This window comes from Pungitius pungitius, chromosome 1, assembly GCF_949316345.1.
Source record: "Pungitius pungitius chromosome 1, fPunPun2.1, whole genome shotgun sequence".
Lineage (NCBI taxonomy): Eukaryota > Metazoa > Chordata > Actinopteri > Perciformes > Gasterosteidae > Pungitius > Pungitius pungitius.
In genome coordinates this window covers 22,801,621-22,822,555 of record NC_084900.1, presented here as the reverse complement: position 1 = coordinate 22,822,555, position 20,935 = coordinate 22,801,621, and the positions used below count along the sequence as shown (strand labels likewise).

At 47.4% G+C, this 20,935-nt stretch overlaps 1 protein-coding gene across 2 annotated transcripts in view; it reads right to left on the bottom strand.

The window, feature by feature from the left end:
- Positions 1 to 20,935, bottom strand: part of prex1 (phosphatidylinositol-3,4,5-trisphosphate-dependent Rac exchange factor 1) — a 59,182-nt gene that overhangs the window by 33,044 nt on the left and 5,203 nt on the right. For both annotated transcript variants that reach the window (XM_037480972.2, XM_037480973.2), the window contains exons 2-9: positions 13,522 to 13,587; positions 13,166 to 13,288; positions 9,072 to 9,176; positions 6,653 to 6,754; positions 6,325 to 6,486; positions 3,662 to 3,795; positions 3,305 to 3,420; positions 1,846 to 1,995 (exon numbers count right to left, since the gene is read on the bottom strand). In XM_037480972.2, the coding sequence (XP_037336869.2) occupies positions 1,846 to 1,995; positions 3,305 to 3,420; positions 3,662 to 3,795; positions 6,325 to 6,486; positions 6,653 to 6,754; positions 9,072 to 9,176; positions 13,166 to 13,288; positions 13,522 to 13,587 (958 nt within the window). The remainder of the gene's footprint in view (positions 1 to 1,845; positions 1,996 to 3,304; positions 3,421 to 3,661; positions 3,796 to 6,324; positions 6,487 to 6,652; positions 6,755 to 9,071; positions 9,177 to 13,165; positions 13,289 to 13,521; positions 13,588 to 20,935) is intronic.

Genomic DNA, 20,935 nt, shown 5'->3' with positions numbered 1-20,935 from the left:
CGGGACCGCCACAAATGTGTGCAACAAACCCAGATGGCTATCTCACCGCGGCCAAGTTGTTCTGGGAGTAAAAAGGTGGAGTTCAGGGGGGCAGCTCGATCTCGATCTGGTTTCTTTGTTGGTTTGTTCACCGTTGTTTCTCTATTCGTGTCTACATGTGAGGGTCCATTGTGCGGCCTGCTTCCCCCCCGTAAAACCCCTACAGCAACTTCACAGTTCGAGCTGCTTAACCTCATCTTGGGATTTGGTGAACTTCTGAACCACAATGTGAGGCTTTCTGACTCGGACGACTCAACTGCGTCGCACTGCACTCCTCCCCCCCGAAGCCGCGTAACCCTGCTGGAGGCGCTTCGAGCGACCGGACTCGACTTCCAAGTTTTGGGATTGAAACTCATCTTTGCGAAGGTCGCTTATCGACACGGCTTGAATGCGGCCGATGACTTCGCTCGCCCGGGTTGAGATGTTTCGTGACCTGCGAATACAAACTGCTGACTAGTCATTTGCTCTCACGCACTTGGCCCTTTCCCTCTGAGGTCAGCTTGGGAGGGCCGCCGCCATGGATATGTTCCAAAATATGCCGCTTTATTAAACCTACATGGAGGCAGAAGTGATTTTCTTTGGGCTCCTGCACTGGCAGGCCCGTGATGGAGGTGGGGTTGCATTACATCCGACAGCAGCTGGAGCAGACTTAAACAATGAGTGTCATTGAAAAACAGACGGGGCCTGTCCAGCGGCGCGGGGCCCCTCAGCTCCTGTTCCAGCTGTCAGAGTTTGTCTTGAGCTGCACTATCCGACCCGCACGTGACGAGACCAACCTCCTCCACCCAGCGGTTGCAGAACAATGAAGGACTTCTGGGAGGGTTTCAGGATGTCCAGCACGCGGGGGGGAGGGGAGGGGGGGGGGGGGGGCAGGACCGCAGCGATAATAAACGCTAACAAGGCGCGTTGAGAAACACAAAATAACGCATGAGGGGGATTTATCGCAGAGATAAAGCTTCATCAAGTAGCTGTCTAGACTGTTGGTAAAGAGGTGGAGAGAAAGGTAAGCACTCTACGGAGCAGGGGGCGTGAGGGTGGAGGGGCAGGTTATAGAGAGCGAGATTGTGGGGGGAAACGGGGAACTGTGACTGATCTGGCATCTGTTCGCCTCAGGTCGATTTCCGTCGGGGGCTGAAAGGAAACACCACACGCTGCAGCAGCACACTCCTTCTACCTCTTACGTATTCAGCAACCCTTTCATCGCGGGATCAAGACTCATTCACAAGAATGCAAATGTTTGTGTGGACGATTGGCCCCTCGGCCTGACGCGCACGTGAAGCCGACAGTTTGAGCGCGCGGCCACTTTCAGCCAAACGGTTAACTTTAGAGATCCAACTTGGACTTTTAGCCATCAATGCTATCAGGTGACCTGATGTGTGCCGGCCCAAAATCTGGTTAAAGCCTTTCACACAACGTAACGAAGACAGATGGCCGGTGGTGAACAGGTGGGAGCCAAAGGACGTCCGAAGCAGCAACAACAATATCAGTGTGCGTTACTAATCTCACAGCAGCGGATGTGGGGGCTACCGGTCTCCCATCAGGGAATGAAGGGTATTTCTTTTGGACTGAATCTCCGTGCAATCCAAGCCAATTCCCCATGTCACCTCAAAACAAACCGCTGAAATGGATACAACTCGGTGTCATGCATTGACAAACGTAACCGGGGGGGGGGGTGGCAAGTGCATTTAACACAACGCAAGCGTCAAATCGGCCAATAGCTGCTCCCTTGTGGAACGTGGTTGGTGGGCGTTACGCCTTTAAACCAGAAGTGGCATTGATGGCTTTTGAAAAAAAGGCCTCACTCACATTCTCTCTGCTCGCGTTCCCTCAAGATGGCGTCCAGCCACTTCTGCTTGTCCTCCGCGTGTTTGGCCATGCAGACAAACCACTTGTTCTTAGCAGTGTTGTGGATCTTCCAGCCGTTCGTCACTGTGTAGTTGTTGCTGTGATAGTCCGCTGCGAGGCAAAAAGAAAACAAATTGATCCGTATTAATACATAGATGTGGTAAACCATTAAAACAACACAAAGATCTATTATCATCATGTCTGATCTATATCTGAATGGCCTTGAGGGTGACACAAATTATCTAATTTAAGGAAAATTGTAAATGAACTCTTCCAGGTTTTTGCTTTTTCCTTCCCTCTTGTTGTCTTTAAGCGACCAAAAAAGGACAGAGTCAACATTTACCTCCTTGGTGAATAAAGTAAGGTTAATTGGATTTACTACGCAAGCCTTTCCACTGAGTCGACAAAATCCTTCCCATTCCCTTTCTAAATGTATCATCCATTTAGCTGCAGGTGAGCTGCTACTGAATAATGAATGGCCGCTGGTAATGGGGTGCATTAGTCCGGCGTTTAAAGGCCATATATATAGATGGGATACTTTGGGCCCCACAGGGACCGGCTCCTGCAGGGATGCATACTACTGCGTCTGCTCTCTTTGTACCCGCTGGGATGGAAAAGATGGATTCTCTTTACAGTTTTATATAAGTACACGGGGTCATTAATCAGGGAAGAGAAGCGTAGGAGTCTGTGAACGTGAGGATATTTTGTAGGAGCGTTTATGCAGTCTGGGGACTCCTTTTGTCATGTAAAAAAGGAAACTGGACAAATCAGCCGCTAACTTGCACCCACATTTCACGCGTTACACCTTATCAGTTAATCGGTGTTGTTGGAGTTCACTCGTGTATGTGTATTCTCAGTTCTGAGAACACGGCAGGTTTTTCTATGCGGTATCCCTTTTTGGCCAGCACGAAGAGACCGAAAAAAAGGAAAAAAAGAGGATGTGAGAGAGAGAAAGAGAGAGGGGAAGACGTTTCCAAGAAGCCCAGCATGATGCCTCGCAAACAAACCACAACAGCAAGAAAAACTGGTAGATGGGTCGTGGCACAACAATGTCTCAGCTCGCTTTCTGTGCACTTTTGTTTTGTATCTGCGCCTCAACCCATTACTGATTAGCCAACATCAAAAGGTGGAACGTGAGGTTTCGAGCCGCATCCTGTTTGAAACTAGGTGCAAAGGCGACACTCCACCCAAACTGTCAACAAGTATATGATTACAATCCGACCGCACGTTGCTAAATAGCAACGTTTTCAGAACTTAAGCGTAAAATATAAAATCAGCCCTTGAAGTAAATTGAAAGTGGTAAATGCACAAGGTTATTTTTTTACATTACCCAGGATGTCATAGTGGACAGATCAAAAAGAGCGTGGGGCGCATGAATTGACACATGGACATTCTGCAGAGGCGCAGGGCAAACACGAACCTGTTCCGTCTTCCACGTTCTCCACCTCCATCACCTCAGTGTTGATTCTGCCTCTGAACACATACAGGGGCCCGTTCATGGACTTGGTCCTCTTGCTGGACTTCTTTCCAGAAACCCTGCATAATGAGACAACAGTGCGGTTACACTCAGCAGGGGAAAACATCCACCGTGAGCAAAGAACACAGGCGCAGACGCAGCTGCGGCAGCAGGCACGCGTAGTGGTTTAGGCTTGAATACAAAAACCCCTGTCCACACACGCAGCAATGTGCACATTATCCCAGTATTTTGTTCATTTAAATTCATCTCGAAAGCTTATTTTGGATCTGCTGCTGTGGGTCTAGGGGGGGTCCTTCTCACCTGGACTTCCTTTTGCAGTAAACCAAAAGGTTGTCAAATAGGAAGAAGACACGTTCTTGGATATTGCCTGCCGAGATTTTCAGGAGATTTCCATGGAGCAGCAACTTTGTGCAGATATCTGTCAGGTTGGTTCCCTGAAGAAGAACAATTGAAAGGAAATAAAAAGATTGACAAAGAGATTAGCTTCTGACACTGTTACAGTAACAAGAGTGACACAACAGAAGGATCAAGTTTGTACTATTGGAGCAGAGGGTGGAAACTCTGATACGACTTTTAGTCTAAATATGGGAGTTGCAGGGAAAACATGTTGCCGGTCTCATGAAACTTGAAGAGTTCACAGCCTCGGTTAAACAATATGAAATTGACCTTTAACACTGAGGACAATTTCTTTTCATTCCATCTTAACTGATAAGACAGTGTAAACACACCGTTTACATCCAGGGCGGTTAGCGTCTCGCTAGTTTTAACCCCAGAGCTTAGCCTTCCGAGTGTCAGCCTGTCACTTTGGCCTACTTAGACTTTCCTCTCAAACAAACAAGGCCATTTCATTCTCCTCTCAGGATGTAAACACACATGCTTGCTAGCTACAGGCACACGCCTGCTGCACCTGTGCAGAGTGTAATATGTGCATACGTGCAAAGAGGAAGGAAATACATGACTTGTGACACAGTGCGAAAAGTGCAAAAGTATTGTGCTGGTCCCTGCAGTGAAACCCAACCAAAGGCTTTGTACCTGCATAGGGCCTATGTGAAGGCCTTGTCCACTCCCCTGTGTTTAATCTGAAGCGTTGTGTTAATCTGCATCTGACTGCCCTCACAGGATGTGATCAAGTCTTCCTTAATTAAAGGCAGTTTGTGGTCTGCTATACAGACAAAATAACCTTTGACTCTTTATGAAGCAACAAGAGGCAAACCCACAAAAAAGTACACACTCTGTACACTCATTTTCTGTATTGTGACGTGTTTCCTGTCTCCTTCTGACTAGATTTACAAAAATAAATATGGAGTATAGCGAACGGTGGACCTTTCAGCCTTTGTTAAACTGTTGGGATAAATTGTGTTGATTGACCCGAGTGTGTTGTCTAACCTTATCACAAGGTGGCTCAACTTAAGGAACAAAATAATTTGTTTTAGAAAATCATTTTCACATTTCCGACCAAACAGGAAGAGAAACCGCTTTCACGGACGCACATGAGCAGGCTGGCGCTCCCGTGTTCCTTCCCTTTTTTGTGAATGGCGGACGCCGCCGTTTCCCAATCATCAAGGAACCGAAAGAATAGTGAAGAATTTAGTTTAACTTAAAAGGAAGAACAAGAGACAGAGACGTGTCAAACTTCTCTCCAGAGCACCCGGAACTAAATGCCCCCCCATGTGCCGGCATCGGACCAACCTCCCTCCCTTTTGGCTAGTGGGGTACCCAACACCACTCACCCGCACGCAAACATCAGATTTGGACTTTGATGTTCCTGACATGGGTCCACCGGAGACCTATGGAAACCCCCCTGGCGGCTAACCCCACCCCCTCCCCCAGCTCTCCTCCAGCGTTGATAATTGAATCCCACGAGTATGTATTTATGATGGATGTTCAACCCGGCAAGAATTCAAGGAGGTCATTCTTCAAGGTACACAACGACGGGGTCTAACCTGAGGTGGGGGGGGGTTGGCTCGACTGCGTGGATGACAATGGAGACGGCACCTCTACGCACGTGTGTCTTCTTTTAAAGTTTGTAATATACGTTCGGAAGCACGTCTAAGTTCTCATTCATTCATAATGAGAAAAGACAGGGTATTTGTGTGTGTGTGTGTGTATCGGAGCAGTGGTAATGGGTCAGGGCCTGATTCAACACTACTAGCGGCCTCTTCCATTAGAGCTGGAGGTGATTACCCTGGTGGGTGGCTGGGGGGGTGAGAGCGAGACTAATGCTCTAGGGGTTGGAGGATCTTGCAGTGGGAAGGGAGGCGGGGGGTTGGAGGATCTTGGGGTGAGAGTTTGGGTCATCCAAATGATGTGTGCCATCGAGGTGGCTAAAGCAGAAAGTACCCTGTACGGTCATTCCCCCTTCGATGTACCCAAGCTAAATAACCAATCACCAGGGGCAAAGGCACTGGGATGTTGCACCCATCTTTCAGTTTACACCCAGAATGTCCCTTCAAAAGGTCCCCTCAAATAACCCTCCCAGTTCATGTGGGACTAGAGCCCTGCTTCCTTGGTCTCCTCCGATTGGGCAGTGTGCCTGCTGCACCCCCCTTGGCACCCTGTGTGGGAGGATTGTCCCTTTGGTGCCTGCTAGGACAAGGCCTCTGTTGTGGTGGGTGAGGAAGGCGTGAAAAATGCACTGGACTCTTTGCTCGGCTCCCAAGCCCCGTCTGTGGCCCCGGTGCTCAGAGCAGCGATTTTGGCTGCAGTAACTCTTGAGGTAGTGGGGGACAGTGGCGGTACGGGTCTTTTTTTCCCTAGACACCTTATTTAAATCATAATTATGTTGCTCTAAGAGCAGAATGTCACAGCACCAACCCCTGCAAACGTATTTCAGCTCTCAAGGGTTTCCCTTCCTCAAGCTCACAACAGCTATTTTGCTTTTACAATTGACCTCCCGCCTTCTCCCGTTTGCAACTACTCCTCCTCACATGCACCGTCTGAGGCTGCGTCCCACTCGCTCTCACCTCCCAGCCCTCGATGTGCGACTGCAGCTGCTCCAGAGCCTCCAGTTGCTCCATCTGCCTCTTGGTCTCGTTGATGTTGGAGCAGACAGCCTTCATGGCCTGCAGAGCCTCTTCCACTGCCGGGTAGTCGGTGTGCTTCTTCGGGGTGCGCTTCAGAAGCTCCTGGATAGGATAGGGGGGGATTTCTTTTCATAATTTCTGTCATATGCATCGGAAAAGAAAATTCCAGACTTTCGCTGTTTTTTTTTTAAAGATGTAGAGCAGGCTACAAGGTGTAAAAACGAACAAAGCTGGTGTCATCACTTGATCATCACGGGTCGTACAGTACCTTCAGCAGCAGAGGGTACTTGCAGATCCTCTGAATGGGGCTGAGAAGGTAGCCCTCCAGGGGAACATCGGTGCTCTTCCTCCCTCCGAGTAGCATGCAATGCTGGGGAAGGAACGCAGGGACAAGGTCACACGCCAGCAATCTAACAGGAGTTAAACGGGCTATCGTACAAAAGAAGAAGAGACAATGTGCGAATGGATGCAAAGACAAATCACGACCAAAACATTAAGCGTTTGGGTCTTGGGCTTGAAGTGAATTTTGGTTAAGTTTGTTGTTGTTGTTCTTGTTCATTATCTCCCACAGCATCTGTCTATTTGAGGGCATTTGCAGCCGTTTGTGTAGCAGCAATAAACAGGCTCTAATTGACCGTGTGGTCATTTCCATTCAGTCACACTCCGTTGCGCCGGCAGCAGATCCTCAACAGGTCCAGGTGCGGTTGCCTTTTTTTACAGATTTATAAACATGTCATTAAACCTGTATGCAGACTGAGACATGCAAAAAGAAGAGCAATGTGTCATCATGGAGCAACGACCTGAGGCCATGGAAATGTTTTTTTGTTTATGTAATCCCTCAAAAATAAATTAATGTGGTCACAATAATTGTCCTCGGGGCTACAAATGCATAACTATTTATTTCTTGGTCTGTTTATACTTATTAGAAATTATTCTAGTACATTACAGTAAACAGTCATTCATTTTTATAAATTGAATAGAGTTGACTGGTCTACATAATCTATATTTTGGGAAGGGTCCAAACCATGACAGCAGATACCAGAAATGCTTTAGTGCCAATAAGGGCATCCGGTCAGTAAAGCTTTATTTCTGCAAGCCTCTGGGGTTTCATTATTACTAATGACCCTCCTTTTAGCCACTTTCAGACGCATTTTTCTGCACGTCGGGAGCACTTCCTATTTCTGCATTTCTTACAGGAAAACAACAGCTGGGGGTTAAAAAAACAACAAAAAGACTTCAGTGTCATTTTTAGAATCTAGTTCTATAGTTGAAAATTCACTACAATCCTTCTGCTGTGCCGGTGAAAATAAACCCTCCGAAGGCATCAAAAGGATCCATGAAAAACCTTGAAAATGGGCTCTCATTCTACGGTAGATTTGGCCTTTAAACGTCCTCCCTCCCCAGCCCCTTTCCAAAAAACTGTTGAAAGTACGGGTTTTCTTCAGGCGTGTGAGTGGGGGTGGGGAGGTTCCAGTTACGGTCATGGTTTCTCTGCGCCTTGTAATTTGCAGGATGGCAGCCCGTCAGTATGCTACGAGCACGTGGAGAGGAATGAACAATGAAACGCAGCCACTCCGGTGGGAAACAGAAAGCAGGAGATCCGTTCAAAGCATTTGGGGGGGGGGTCATGTGATTCACCTAGATTCCTAATGAATACATTTTTCCCAGGCAAAAAACAACTCTCTATTTCAAATCTTCCAGCCCGAAGCCAGAACTCCCTCCACTCCTCACTCTGACCTCCTTTTGCTTTCGCCTCCTTTCTCTCCTCCAACACAATTAGCAACTTGTTCCTTCATAGAATTTCAGAAGCTTCCGTCGTTGTGTGATTCAATTAGAATGAAAATGGTTTAATCCAGCAGAAGGGAAGAAAAGAAAAAAAGAAAAGCTGGAAAGACACCAGCGGCGATACACGCTACACTGAAACTAATAGCTACGATTCGCCATGGTCCCCACTTCAAGAAATTAAAAACTTTCATCCTGTATCTGCTACTATTCTACAGAGAACCACACATTCTCCCGCTCAACTTCTTCAAAAGAATATTTGTTGTTTTTGTAAGTGACTGTTTCTGTTTTTCTTACGCAGGTCGCACAGATGTTGGTGCCACAATGTTATTTCGGAGGCCTAACCAATTAGCCAGTGCATGACTGGGCATGGGGGGGGGGGCACGCAGGGAACACTCTGATCCCATGGCGGGGGGGGGGGGGGGGGGGCTAGAATAGTGCCACAGAGACCAAACCACCGGGCAGCGACAAACGCACAGCCTCAGATCTCTTGGCCGATCCCGAACAAGCTGCCAACGCTCCACAGCTGGTCGGCCCAGAATGCGCGGATGATTTCATCAGGCATTTTAAGTTCATTGTCCCAGGGCCCCGAGTGTTTGAGCGTCAAAACACAGAAAAACAGCTGGCAGCGGAAACACTACAGGGGCAACACAAAAGGTGTCTGTTGGCGGCGGCATCCTGTCCGCGCAGGAAGAACCCCCTGACCTCGCCGGGGGTCTCTTCCCTTTATTCAGACGTCGACATGGAAAGGGAGGTGATACAATGGAGGGGAAATAAATAAGGAGAGCCAGAGGAGACTATGTGGGGCAAAGGTAGGTGGGAGTTACATAGACCACCAGAGGAGGGCGGGACACGCGAGACTCCTGTTTACACACAGGATGAAGCGGGGCGAGGCATCTACTCACCAGCAGGAAGGTCCTGATGTTTGGGATTTTGTTGAGCTCCACGAGGAGTCGCAGAGCTTTCTCGTGGTTACTGCAGTACTCGCCGTACACAGAGAAACTCCGCTTCTGCAAAAAAACAGGGGGAAGGAAACACAGGTCAGGGCGGCAGGCGCTGAGGAATCACAGGTGGAGGAAACCGGGGGAGGAAGCTCAATGAGATTCACTTGAGTTTTATTATCGCAGTGAAAGAATGGGATAACTTCCACAGCTGCCACTGCTCATCAATATCAGACGCACGCCGCCATCGGTGGTTCAAGGGTATCAAGTAAACCTGCAGCGGGGCTGGGCCGAACCCACCGAGGGAACACACACGCTCATTAAACCTTTTTTTTTCACACCACTTTCAACCTTAACCGCCGCCCCCCGAGGCTTTGCATTTGAAGCCATTACGGATACAGGAAGAATCATTATTTGGTCAGCCTTAAACGTTGGACGGCATATTTGAATATTTATATTCACAGTTTCTATTCAAATGATCCTCTCCGACAACACCTTTAAAAATGAAGGCGGTTGCCAAGACAGCATCCTGTACCAACACACAACCACGCGCAACAACATGCAGCGTGTCACTTTGTAAATGTCAACCCCGGCAGTGGTGACAGAAGAAGCCTAACAAAGCTAACAACTCTTTTTATAGAACCCGCTGCATCTGGACCAGAAGGAGCTGAGATGTGTTGATGTGCAGCAGCTCACTATAAACAGCTTTGTTTAAAGCACACGGGCAGGAGCCCAAACACACCCACAGCCACATTTGGTCCAAAGCACCACTGGGAGCAACAGCTGGGCCCGGCATATGGCGCAGAACCCCAGATACAGTTAATAGGCAGCTAGTGGAAGTGTGTACGGGGGGGGGGGGGGGGGGGGGAGACTTACATGTGTAAATATTTGATTCGTAATAGTCAATACTGATTATGGTTCACTGATGATTGAGGATGAAAAGATCTCAGATACTTCATTATACCCATTTTATAAACCACTATTATTTCATTGGCTTTGAAATGAGTGCTGAGCATTTACGGGCTCTGCGGGGCTTTGTCTCAAATTAGCACTTAACCAGAGAATCCTAAAGTATTTCACTGAGACCAGCAGCCCCAGCCCCATAAACAAAGCCAAGTTTAGTTCCTCTCAAATACGTATAATAATATAAAGCGGTGTAGCAATGGGAGATATGAGTCTCTTGCATTGACATTTAGTTGGAAAAACATATGCAGATTACACATCATGTTAAGGGTTATTGCATTACATTAAGGTATTACTTTTGGAGTAGCAACTAAGATTCTTAAAAAGGAAAAATTCGGATAGCTTGCTATTTGTGAAAGTAGTTAACATAATGTGTCTTCTGCCCGTTTGCTCCGCCCCAGACTGTGAAAGCCAGCAGTGCCAGAGGTTTCCATGTGTCAAAAACGAGTTGGGGTTTCCAGTGCCTGAATTAAGCTAAATACAAAACAAACAAACAACCTAACACATGAGCAGGAGGAATATTTAAGGACATGTAAATGTTGACACCGTGTATCATCTTACAACCGCATGCTCCTGGCTAAGGTGGCACCGCGTTAGCTGTGCTGAGCCCTTCTGCTGCAAGGAAACAGGATTCCTCTGGGGTTTTTTTGGCCATGTTTACCACCCCCCCCCCTCGGGGTATTTCCTTTTCTCTGGTGACAACATCAACTACATAGTCAGGCACAGCAAAATGCCTTACCAGTGGCCAAAATGTGAACCACAAAACCCTCCTCTGGAAGACTGAAAGACATCAGTTGTATCCAAAATAGCTCAAAGACATCCCTTTGATAAACATACGCCTTTATTTGAATCCCCCGTCGTTGGAATGTTATTCCGGATGAGAGGGGTGGCATCGCGCGTCGCACTCTCGCACACGCAGGAATAGCAGAGTCAAAGCATAATGGCCGTAGTTCAGAAAGCGCATAATGACTGACTGTGGTCTCTTGCACGGCGCTCATGTATACACGCTCCGAAATAGAGAAAATATTGATGTCTCCGATTTCTCCTCCGGCTTCAGTCCCCTTTTCACCTTTTGCAGTGTTTGAATCATCTCATGCACGCTGTGATGTTGATGCGAGGAATCTGTAAGTTGTTGGTCAATGGAAACAGACTGAGAAATATCTGTTCAACCTGTCCATGTTTTTGATCTTTTACATGAAATGCGCTGAATAAACCAACTTGCCTTTTCTTTTCTCCCAAGACTAAAGACCAGTGGACTCTCTTTTCTTTTCAACATCTGCAGCCTCCCAAACCATCTTGGCAACATTGGCCTTTGAATAGCAATGAATCTTCCCATTTCCCCCCCCCCCTAACAGTGAGTGAGAGACAGTCTTCCAGAACAATGCGGGAGGTTAATCAAATCCCAGTCATGGTGTTGACCTCTGGTCGAGGTCAAGGGCTACAGCTGCAGGGCGCCAGACGGGGCGAGCCCATTGGCTGAGACGTGTCGGTGTCCGAGGAGACAAAAGGTCATGAGTCGAAGAGAGGGAAGTGTAATGGATATGCAGGGCAATACTCTCCCACTATTTATAAGCAGGGAATACACATGTAACAAACCATTACGTGAAGCAAACCTTTAGCACATGTTCAAGTGTTAGTTATGTAGTATTTGTCAACAATTATGGAGAGATATTTTATATCAATACGACTGTGTCACTCATTCATTTTACTTTGACCTTTATTTAACCAGGTAAAATCCATTGAGAACCAATTCTCATTTACAGGGATGACCTGGCCAGGAGGCAGGCACAGTCCACACAAGTGACACAAACAACGCAAACGCAAACACAATACACTATGACAAACACATGGCTAAAAACAACAGTTAAATTAATAAACACTATGTACAAAAAAAGGCAGTAGTACAGCAGCCGCCACTTATTGAACTCACATGTTGATGAATTCAAATAAAGCTTTACATATAAAGGATACCTGCTTAAAAAAAGTTAAAGATGCGTGTTTATATACTTATTTAAAATCAGAAACAATACTTCATGTTTGCACATTAAACACATGGGAGATCATTAAATTAAAAGGCTAATGAACTTCAATTAGTTTGAACTTTAATTACTTTGGAGTTCATTAGCGAACACTTTTGATTTAAATCCATTACTCATTTAAAAGAAGAACTTTTGGGGGTTATGTTGATAATATCTAATAACGGTTTGGGTGCAGTGGCAATGATTTACACTTAAAGTACGGTGAAATCATGAAGAGGCCGTGAGGAATCCAAGCAGCACCAGTGTTCCTATTACACCTTCAGTCTGACCTCTACATCAGTCCTTTAATCAATTCTGCAGCCCGATAATTGACCACAACGCCCTGCAAATGTGTGAAAGCACATCTTGATGAGCTCATACAACCGATTTGATTAAAAGGCATTCGTGCCACAAGCAGGTAGCGGATGGATTACTGTTGTCTTTCAGAGACTGAAATTTGAATCCAACGGTGAGCTGCAACAATGATCGGCTGATGGGGCAGGCCGACAGTGGAACAGCTCACAGGGACATTCTGCGCCTCGGTGAAAGTGAATTGAAGATGGTTTATCAGAGAGACACAAACAGAGAGGGAAAGAGAAGGCGCAGAAGCATTGTCCCCTCCCCGAGTGACACACCATCTCTTCCTCCGAGGACACAGACCCTTCTTTGTTTGTTCCCTGGGGCCAAACGAGTTCAAACAGAGGGGAGCGGGAGGGGGGGATGCAGAGCGGAGAGGAATCTTTGGAAGGAGGGGTGGAGGGCCAAAAAGAAAAAGAAGATGGCAGGACACAGAGACTGATGAAGAAAGACTCTTTTTGGCTGACAGGATGCAGCCTGTTTGGAAAGTGAGGAGAGGCAGGGGTGTGTGTGAGAGAGAGAGAGAGAATTAAGGAGGATTTTCACAGCAGGCTTTGCACACTTTCCCTGCATCTGTGGTAATGCATAGCCCATGAAAAGAGTTTGTGTTGGTTTGTGTGTGTGTGTGGGTTGTTTTTGCAAAGATGCAGAATTGCATTCACTCCCACACGCGTGTCCGTGTGACCGTCTGCCGCGTATGTGTGCATGTGTGCTACTTACAAACTGCAGGAACACGTGTCCCAGTGCATGCTGAGGATGGGGATCGGGCTGCAGACTGGCCTCCACTGCAGACAGCACCTCTTTGTGCAACTCCAGGATGTCCTCAATATTTGAAAACAGAATCTAAACACAGGGAAGGTGGAGGGGTGACGTGAGGGGAGGGGATGCAGAGGAAGGAAGAGATAAAGAGGTAGGGTGGAAGGAAGCGAGGGAAAAAGGGCAAGGAAGTGACCAACAGATGGACGGGGACGTGGGGGGAAAAAGGCAAAAACCATATGTGGAAGATAAGACAACAATCCTTTTTAGGAAGAAGTTTTTGCCTTGTATTGTCTTGAGTATTTAAAGGCCGGCCATACCTTGACATGTTCGGGTGAGAGGCACTGTTGGTCTTCTGCAGTCTGTCGGATTCTTTGCAAAAAAGCCTGAACAGGAAACAGAATTGAAGAATAAGAAGTCATTTATTGTTGAAGCACATTTATATCGAAGACTATAAGCATAACAACAAGATAAAAAGCAGAGTGGGTTTTTTTTATTTTTTTTTATTTTATTTGTCATCTGTGTGCACACACAAGCGTTGCCATGGAGTGGAAGTCCAGCTTCCTCTTAGAACACGCACGTCTTTTGGGCACTCGCATAAACGCAATCGGCTTCCGTGCGTCAGCGTTGGATCACTCTCCCTTACGATCTGACGGGACAGGTTTTGTCATGTGACATTTAAAGCTCGCTGTACGGATCGTGCACCATCAAGCTGATGCATCAGAGCATCCAGCTTTAAGAGAGAGAAATAGCCTTGTCAATAGATTGATGCAGCAAGACGTCAAGTTGGACTTTTGCTTGCATGTGCCCGTTTTCTGCGTATCAGTGAAATAATGGTGCAGAGAGGAGGAAGTGAATGCGCCAACAGTTTCTTTCATTCTCTCTTCCCCAATTCTACGTCCGTCAGACACAAACCTGCCTCCGTTTGACTGCTCTGCAGACATTGATACGGTCTGCAAAATAAAGAAAGGCGTGGCAGTGATATAAATCCCCAGGGGGAAATAAAACTCCACTCCTTCATGCGGCAGGGTCCTGCTGTTGTGTCTGGCTGCATTTCAAAGCCTCAAGTGTGAAAAGTGATTGAGCGCCATGCGGATGAAGGGTGCTGGGAAAGAAAAAAGAGCTGGGGTCAATGATGAATGCATATCGACTCTGAAAGTGTTACTGGGGAATACTGCTGCAGCGGATTCACACCTGCCTCTAAAAAGTTACAATGAACGAAGCAGCGCAGTGATGTCAAAGGGTCGACGCGTCCATCTTTTTAGTTTCTTTTGTTCGGGTCACCTTTGTGGTCGATTTCTTGCCTCAATACAATGAAAGTAAACAACATTGAAGAGAACAGAAGCCCTAAGTGGTGCTCGACATACATCATTGTTAATGCCATATGTGATCAAATAATTACGTTGCGTTTTAAACCCATACAAAAAGTATTGAGATTCCCTATCCTGACCAAGTATATTTAATTGGAAACAAGAGTCCATATAAAAGCTGTTGGCTCTGTAAGGAAACATTGATTTTCCTCAGGTCAACAAAGAGGGAAAACCCCAAAAGTGAAAAAGGACAGTGAGAAAACTAAATCATGTGCAGATTTTGGAGAGATTCTGTGTTGACACCGAGCATCCAGGATGGGATTCGCTCCTCTCTACAAAATGTGCCGCACAGATGTGCCGATCAACAGGGAGGATGAAGGGAAGGAACAACAAAGGGATCCTTCAGTCCAGGTCCATGACACGGCCGCTCTCACCCTGGGTTGTGTTGGCTGTCTTCATTGTTCCGTCACAAAGCACGCAGGTTTATTTGAAGGGTGGGGGGGGGCACGTTCTCGGCCCACCAGCATGCACTGAGACTACTGTCTTCACGTAGAGTCGTAGAAGACGAGAGAGCACAACATGAACCGTGCGTGCGCTCCGATTGTGACTCAAACTTCTCACCGTCTGGACACATGTGGCGAGCGTGTGCACACACAAGGCATTGTGGGTATAACTGGAAGGCTGTTGACGTCTGACGGACGGCATTTTGTTGTGGTTCGAGAAGCTAAAGCGTCACATTTGGGCAATCTGCAGCCTGGACCTGAATCCATCTGCCTCTTGAGTGCAGACCAGTAATGACCAGCGTTGAGAGGACAGACGAGTGGCAGAAGTTTGGACTTTCTCTGCCAAAGATGACAGGTTACTAATGCATGCTCGCCCCCAGACAACCCAGAGTGTATCCCCAGTCAGTGGCAACCTTGGAGCAACACACACACACACACACACACAGGAGATAAATATTGAAAAGAGAGATCCTTTCCCACAGGGGGGCAGCTAAGCCAGGTGTTATTGGAAAAGGAAGACGATAAAATCAAGCATGAGAAACAAACGGCGTGGCCGGCGGGCCTTGTTTACTTTCTAAATCTCCGGTCTCAGGTGACCCGTCAGCCTCTCTGACATCGGCAAATCGTGAAAGGCGCGTCATCACGCGGGAGCGAGACATTGAAGAACCACGCGCACGATGGACGCCGAGGACCACCGCAAGCCGCGGGTCACCTGCCCTCGGCTCGTTTCACCAGGCGCACGAGTCGCCTCTCCCCACTCACTGAAAATAGCGGTGACGTCAATTACCGCGTCAATAATAGTGTGTGCACGTAATAAAAAGCCGGCGTGGCTGCTCAGCTCCAGCGGGGAGGGGTCGATGGGCTGTTAGGGGGGGAAACGGCTCGTGATGTAATCGGTCATGAGGGGAGCAGTGCAACCGTGGTGGAGCTTCTTCAGAGTGCACAACGAGGCTGCAAGTCACGACACAGAGGCTGAATCACACCACTAATGTGTCCGTGTGGTCAAAGAGCCAGAAAAAGTCCAGCAGGGTAAAAAAAAAAAAGCTTTTTGTAGCCATGAATAGTTTATACTTTATTCATGTGGTTGCTTTTGTGATAATTGTTTGCAGTTTCATGGAACAGAATGCACTTTTTGCACATCTGACCCTCCCTCAATCACTTTTCAGAATTTTCCTCATTGAACACTCTTTGTTAATATAGTTGCGGAAGCATTACACCACTGATATTGCCAGGACTGTCTGCAATTTCTCTCAATTGCGCAATTACAGTATATTACTAGATTATTGTCAAAATATCAGCCGTTCTTTAAACATATGTCCAGAACCCTGTGCTTAAGTATGTAGTTGGACATATTTATTCCAGGGGGAGAAAAAAAAGTGTGTACTGTGTACTTTGCATAGTTAGTTAACTTCTTGTTAGCATTTTCTTAAGCCCACCCCCCTTCTTCTGCCTTCATTTACAGACAATTGCACAAGGGCGATTTCACAATTGTGACCTTTCTGGACTTGATTCCGTTTGGAAATTTAAGTGTAGTCAGGGGCCCTTGTGTGGTGAAAGTAGGCACTGACTGTATAGTCCCGTGACCAAACAAAGGAGAAGCTGGGAATATCAATCCTCCGATGAGTGGACGACCTCCGCTGCCTCATAAGCCACGGCTGCTTTGACCCTGGTAACGCCAAGATCTTGCCTCATTTTGTGCACATTTTATTGCAGCAACTTGTGTGGGTAGAGACTGCAACAGGTGCCCGTGCACGCTTTGTTTGTGTGTGTAAGCAAACAGGAAGTGAAAACAGAGCAATCACACAGAACAAAAGCAGACACTTTTTTCTTACGGCAGCCAAGTCATCGAAAAAGTTGGTTTTTCCTGTTCAGGCAGCTCGACGCATTTGGAGCAGCGTGCCGAGCAGGGCGGCGCCCTTTCACACTGTTGTGTGTTAGATGTTGCCCTAAATAAAAACAATTTTTAAAAAAAGGAAGTGGCCCTTTGTACAAAGGAAGTATGTGACACATTTAACTGGCTGCCAACTAATGCGTTCCAAATTTAAGTCTTATAGATTTGCAATAGCATGTAACCAGTCAAAATAGGAATTAATCATCGGGCGCAATTTTTTTTAAAAAGCGCTTCAGCCCAAACGTTCGCTGTCGATTTGAGGCCCCATCGAAGACTAAATGACTAGAGAGAGATTGTGCTATTTATTATGCTAGTTGATTATTGACACATGATGTGCATGCCGCCCCTTCGTAGCGCTCGGCAGGCTAAAGACACACAAAAAAACACTTCTAACCCATCATCGGCCGGCGGCATGATCACTGTTCAGCACGGATAACCGGTTTTGTGTCATATGACACACTGCCAAAGGGTGAGAAGGGTATGTTGAGGGAGGGGACAAAGAGGGGCCAGACAGGAAGGTGTGAGGATACAGATGGACCATATGCTGGTGGGACTTCAGCGTTCGCTCCGCTGGACAGTGAGCAGGAGGCCTGCTGCCTCCACGTCTGCCTCGTCTGCCTCGGAGCAGAGCTCCAGAGCGCCGCCCGAGCCAACGGCGCAACGCGCGTCCCATCTTTGAGTCAAGGTCTGTTGAGAACTACACAAGCTTAACAAGTGTCAGGTCTCAGCCATCACAAAACATTTCTCAAGGCAGGAAAATGTACAACAGGGGGGGAAGTCACCCGAGGGAATGAGAAGAATAACCGTTTTGATTTGGATGTTTATGCCCAGCAAAGGTCATCCACATGACATGGGATAAACACGCTTTCTTTTACGAGATACTGAGGTGTTTAACATTTTGAAGCGCAAAATATAACTGCATTAGTAAGGCAAATTTAAGCAATAGTCAATAGACTTGAACAATTCACTTCATAGAGCAGCACATAACTTAATCGGTCAGACTCCTCTGGCTCCTCCATAGATGGAGCTAATGGGGACGGAGTCGTTTCCCCATTGCCCGTAGTTACATCAACATTCAGCAACAATGCTGGGCCATCGTACTCAATTCAGACACCTCACAAGAGAGCCCCCCCCCCCCCCGTTTATCAAGCACAAGCTTGGCGCTTTTTTTGTTTCCTGCAGAAGACCCTGAGAACCCCTTTTCAATGCTCCGCGGTTCCCACAGCTACTGAAACGACCCTTAGAAACCGTCACAGATCCACAGACCCAGGACCTTCTCTGGGAGAGTTCTCAGGTCAGCGGACCCCTCCTTATCCGAGAGAAAACCACAACAAGCTCACAAACAACCTGTCTGTTAAAGGGCTCTCCGTTCGAGTGTGTGTGGGGAGGTGCGGGGGGGGGGGTTTCGAGGATGGGACGGGAGGCGTTTAGCGGTCGACGTGGCATGAAATTGAACAAATAAATGAAGAAACCCCCCTCTTTGTGGCCCGTGGGCAAAACCTGAGCGGACTGCGGACTACTTTCTCCCTGAAGCCCCTCCACAGCCACCCCCCCCCCCTTTTTGGCAGAGCCGATCACCAACACACAAAGTCTTCTTTGAGTCGGGTCCAGCTTTTTCTTCCTCCTCCCACTCTCACTCACTCACTTCCGCTTTGAAGGACTTTAAACTTCAAGGCTCTTTGAGTTGCTCACGCAGGGCGGAAAGCAAACACTGCAGGGGGGGTTGGGGGGGGGGGATGCGACTGTGTCTCCACCACAGAGGACAGGCCCTCATCGCTGGACCACATGCTTCCTGTTTAGGACGGGTCCTTCTCAAGGAGGTCCCCGTCAGCGCTTTTGCGTTAATGGATGTGCGATGCACATGATGAGTATACAAAAATACAGACCTTTAATTACACTTGTTATGCAAAAAACATGATAAATCACTTGGACATTTAAATCTTCTGAGCCAGCGCCTAGGTTTTATTAGACAACTTGGCACCGAGCATGAAGTAAGTACTGACAGGGCGGGCGTGGGGGGGATTCCTGCTTTCACAGCGGCTGCCTGTAATTTAATGCCTTGGAAATATCTTCTACGGTGTCTGCACTCCTCCAGGCTGTGCGACAGCTTCCGTCACACAAATGGCGGACTCGCTCTCATCACACATCCATAAGAACAAAAGACCAGGAAGCACACCAGACTCGTGTGATATCGTAAACCGCTTGTGATGGAGCAGTGTACTGAGAAGCACAGCTGAATGGTAAAAGCCAGATGTTAAAAACCATCCGCTTCGACCTGTCCATCTGTTACAGTGATCACACTTTTTATTTGACATGTCCATCACATGCGACCACTCGTGCAGCGCTCTTTAAAAGCGTCCATCACAGCCAATTAAGAGGCTAAAATTCACCTCAAGCGGTGCTTGACACAGGTTTGTGGATGCGTCGTTTCTGTTGAGGGGCGACACGTGGTGATCCAGAGCAGATTGCAGAGGCCATCTGGACGGGAGTTTTGTGGTGCCGAAAGACTGGATCGTTGAGAGAGCCATCAGAGGCGATGGGAGGCTTCGGACGGACCGAACGCAGCGCGGGCAGATCGTCCGACTTCAACAACGCGTTGTTTGTTCTCGTAAGCGCTTTCCAACACTTCTTATCACCAGCTGCACGCGTGTGTGTGTGTGTGTTCGAGCGGTTTTCAGTCACACTTGACTTGCAAAACCCAGACTGAGAATGCCGCATCTGGAGTTCAGCTGGCTAGACACGAAGAGTGTGATGGTGACAGACGGAGAGAAACAGTTGGTTGAGAAAAGCACAATAATGGTTGGGAAAGCAGGGTGGATGACGACAGGGTGTAAAAGCCCTCTCCGTCTGAAGAACCTCTACCTGGAACACCTTGGGGATGCTTTTGGGTTTGTTTCGATTCACAACATTCCCTCTGGGCGCATTAAAGAGTTCAGTGTGAGACCATCCGTGTGACGACAAGAGACTGCAGTCCTCGGTGAAATCCCCAATAAACAAGGGCCATTCGCCCTCAAGATGATGTCACGTATCTGTCCTGTAACCCCCATGTAAAGCTGTCGATAGAAAATAGAATTTCAATTAGAAGAATTTGGAAATGGGAAATTTGGTAATTCATAATGTGCCGTTTCCTAAAAGGTTTCTTGCCAGCACGTGAGAATGCCCTCACAGTAAGTGCTCCGGTATGTATGACTCAGGCCTTTAATTGCGCAACGTTAAGTGGCATAAAACATGTCATCACATCCAACAAATGCCAAAATACAAGCCCTACAGCCAGCCAGGCCGGAAGGATTAGTCGGCAGCTGTCACGAACAGTTAGAACAACTTGTCTTGTACCCGTCGGGTTAAGCAACGTCAAAAGACACGGAGCGCCGCTAATGGGAGGAGTGAAAAGGTTTCATCTTCAAAGTGAAGAAGGAAATCACAGCTTTCACAAACTGAAAACCCACTCTGAACAAGCACAAAGTGATAAGACTACTTCTAGTGCTGATTTCGCCCCGGTGGAGACCTGTCAATCACAAGGTAGCCCCGCCTTTAACCATTCCCTGCTTCATGGTCTGTTTTTACTCTCAATGGACCATAATTTACTTCATGCAGTATTGAAGAAGAGTTGATTCAAGAGATTGAGACCATAGACCAATCGTTACAATGTGTACTAAGGGAATAAATCAAAAGTGATGTTTGTCCAAAATTAGTGAGAATGCAAGGTTAAGCCACTTACATGTCTGCAGCCCATGGCTATAATTCCTGCAAAACATACAGGTGGCAATTTTTTATGCAACTCACCTAAGTTTATTGATATCGAAAGCTTGAAAGCTTAAAGATGGGCATGATTGAGGGTGTGCTCTGCTCCGTCACCTCCACCAACCTCTTTGCCCTACAGTTGTCCTGTCTCGTCACTGCAGAGATGAGGACTGACAATCGCGACGGCTCTTCGGAAATCGATTGGTGAGGTCAGAGAGACTGTATTTGGATTTCATACAGCCTGGGATCTTATTTGGGATGAAAACAATGAGAATGTGTCCCTTGGTGA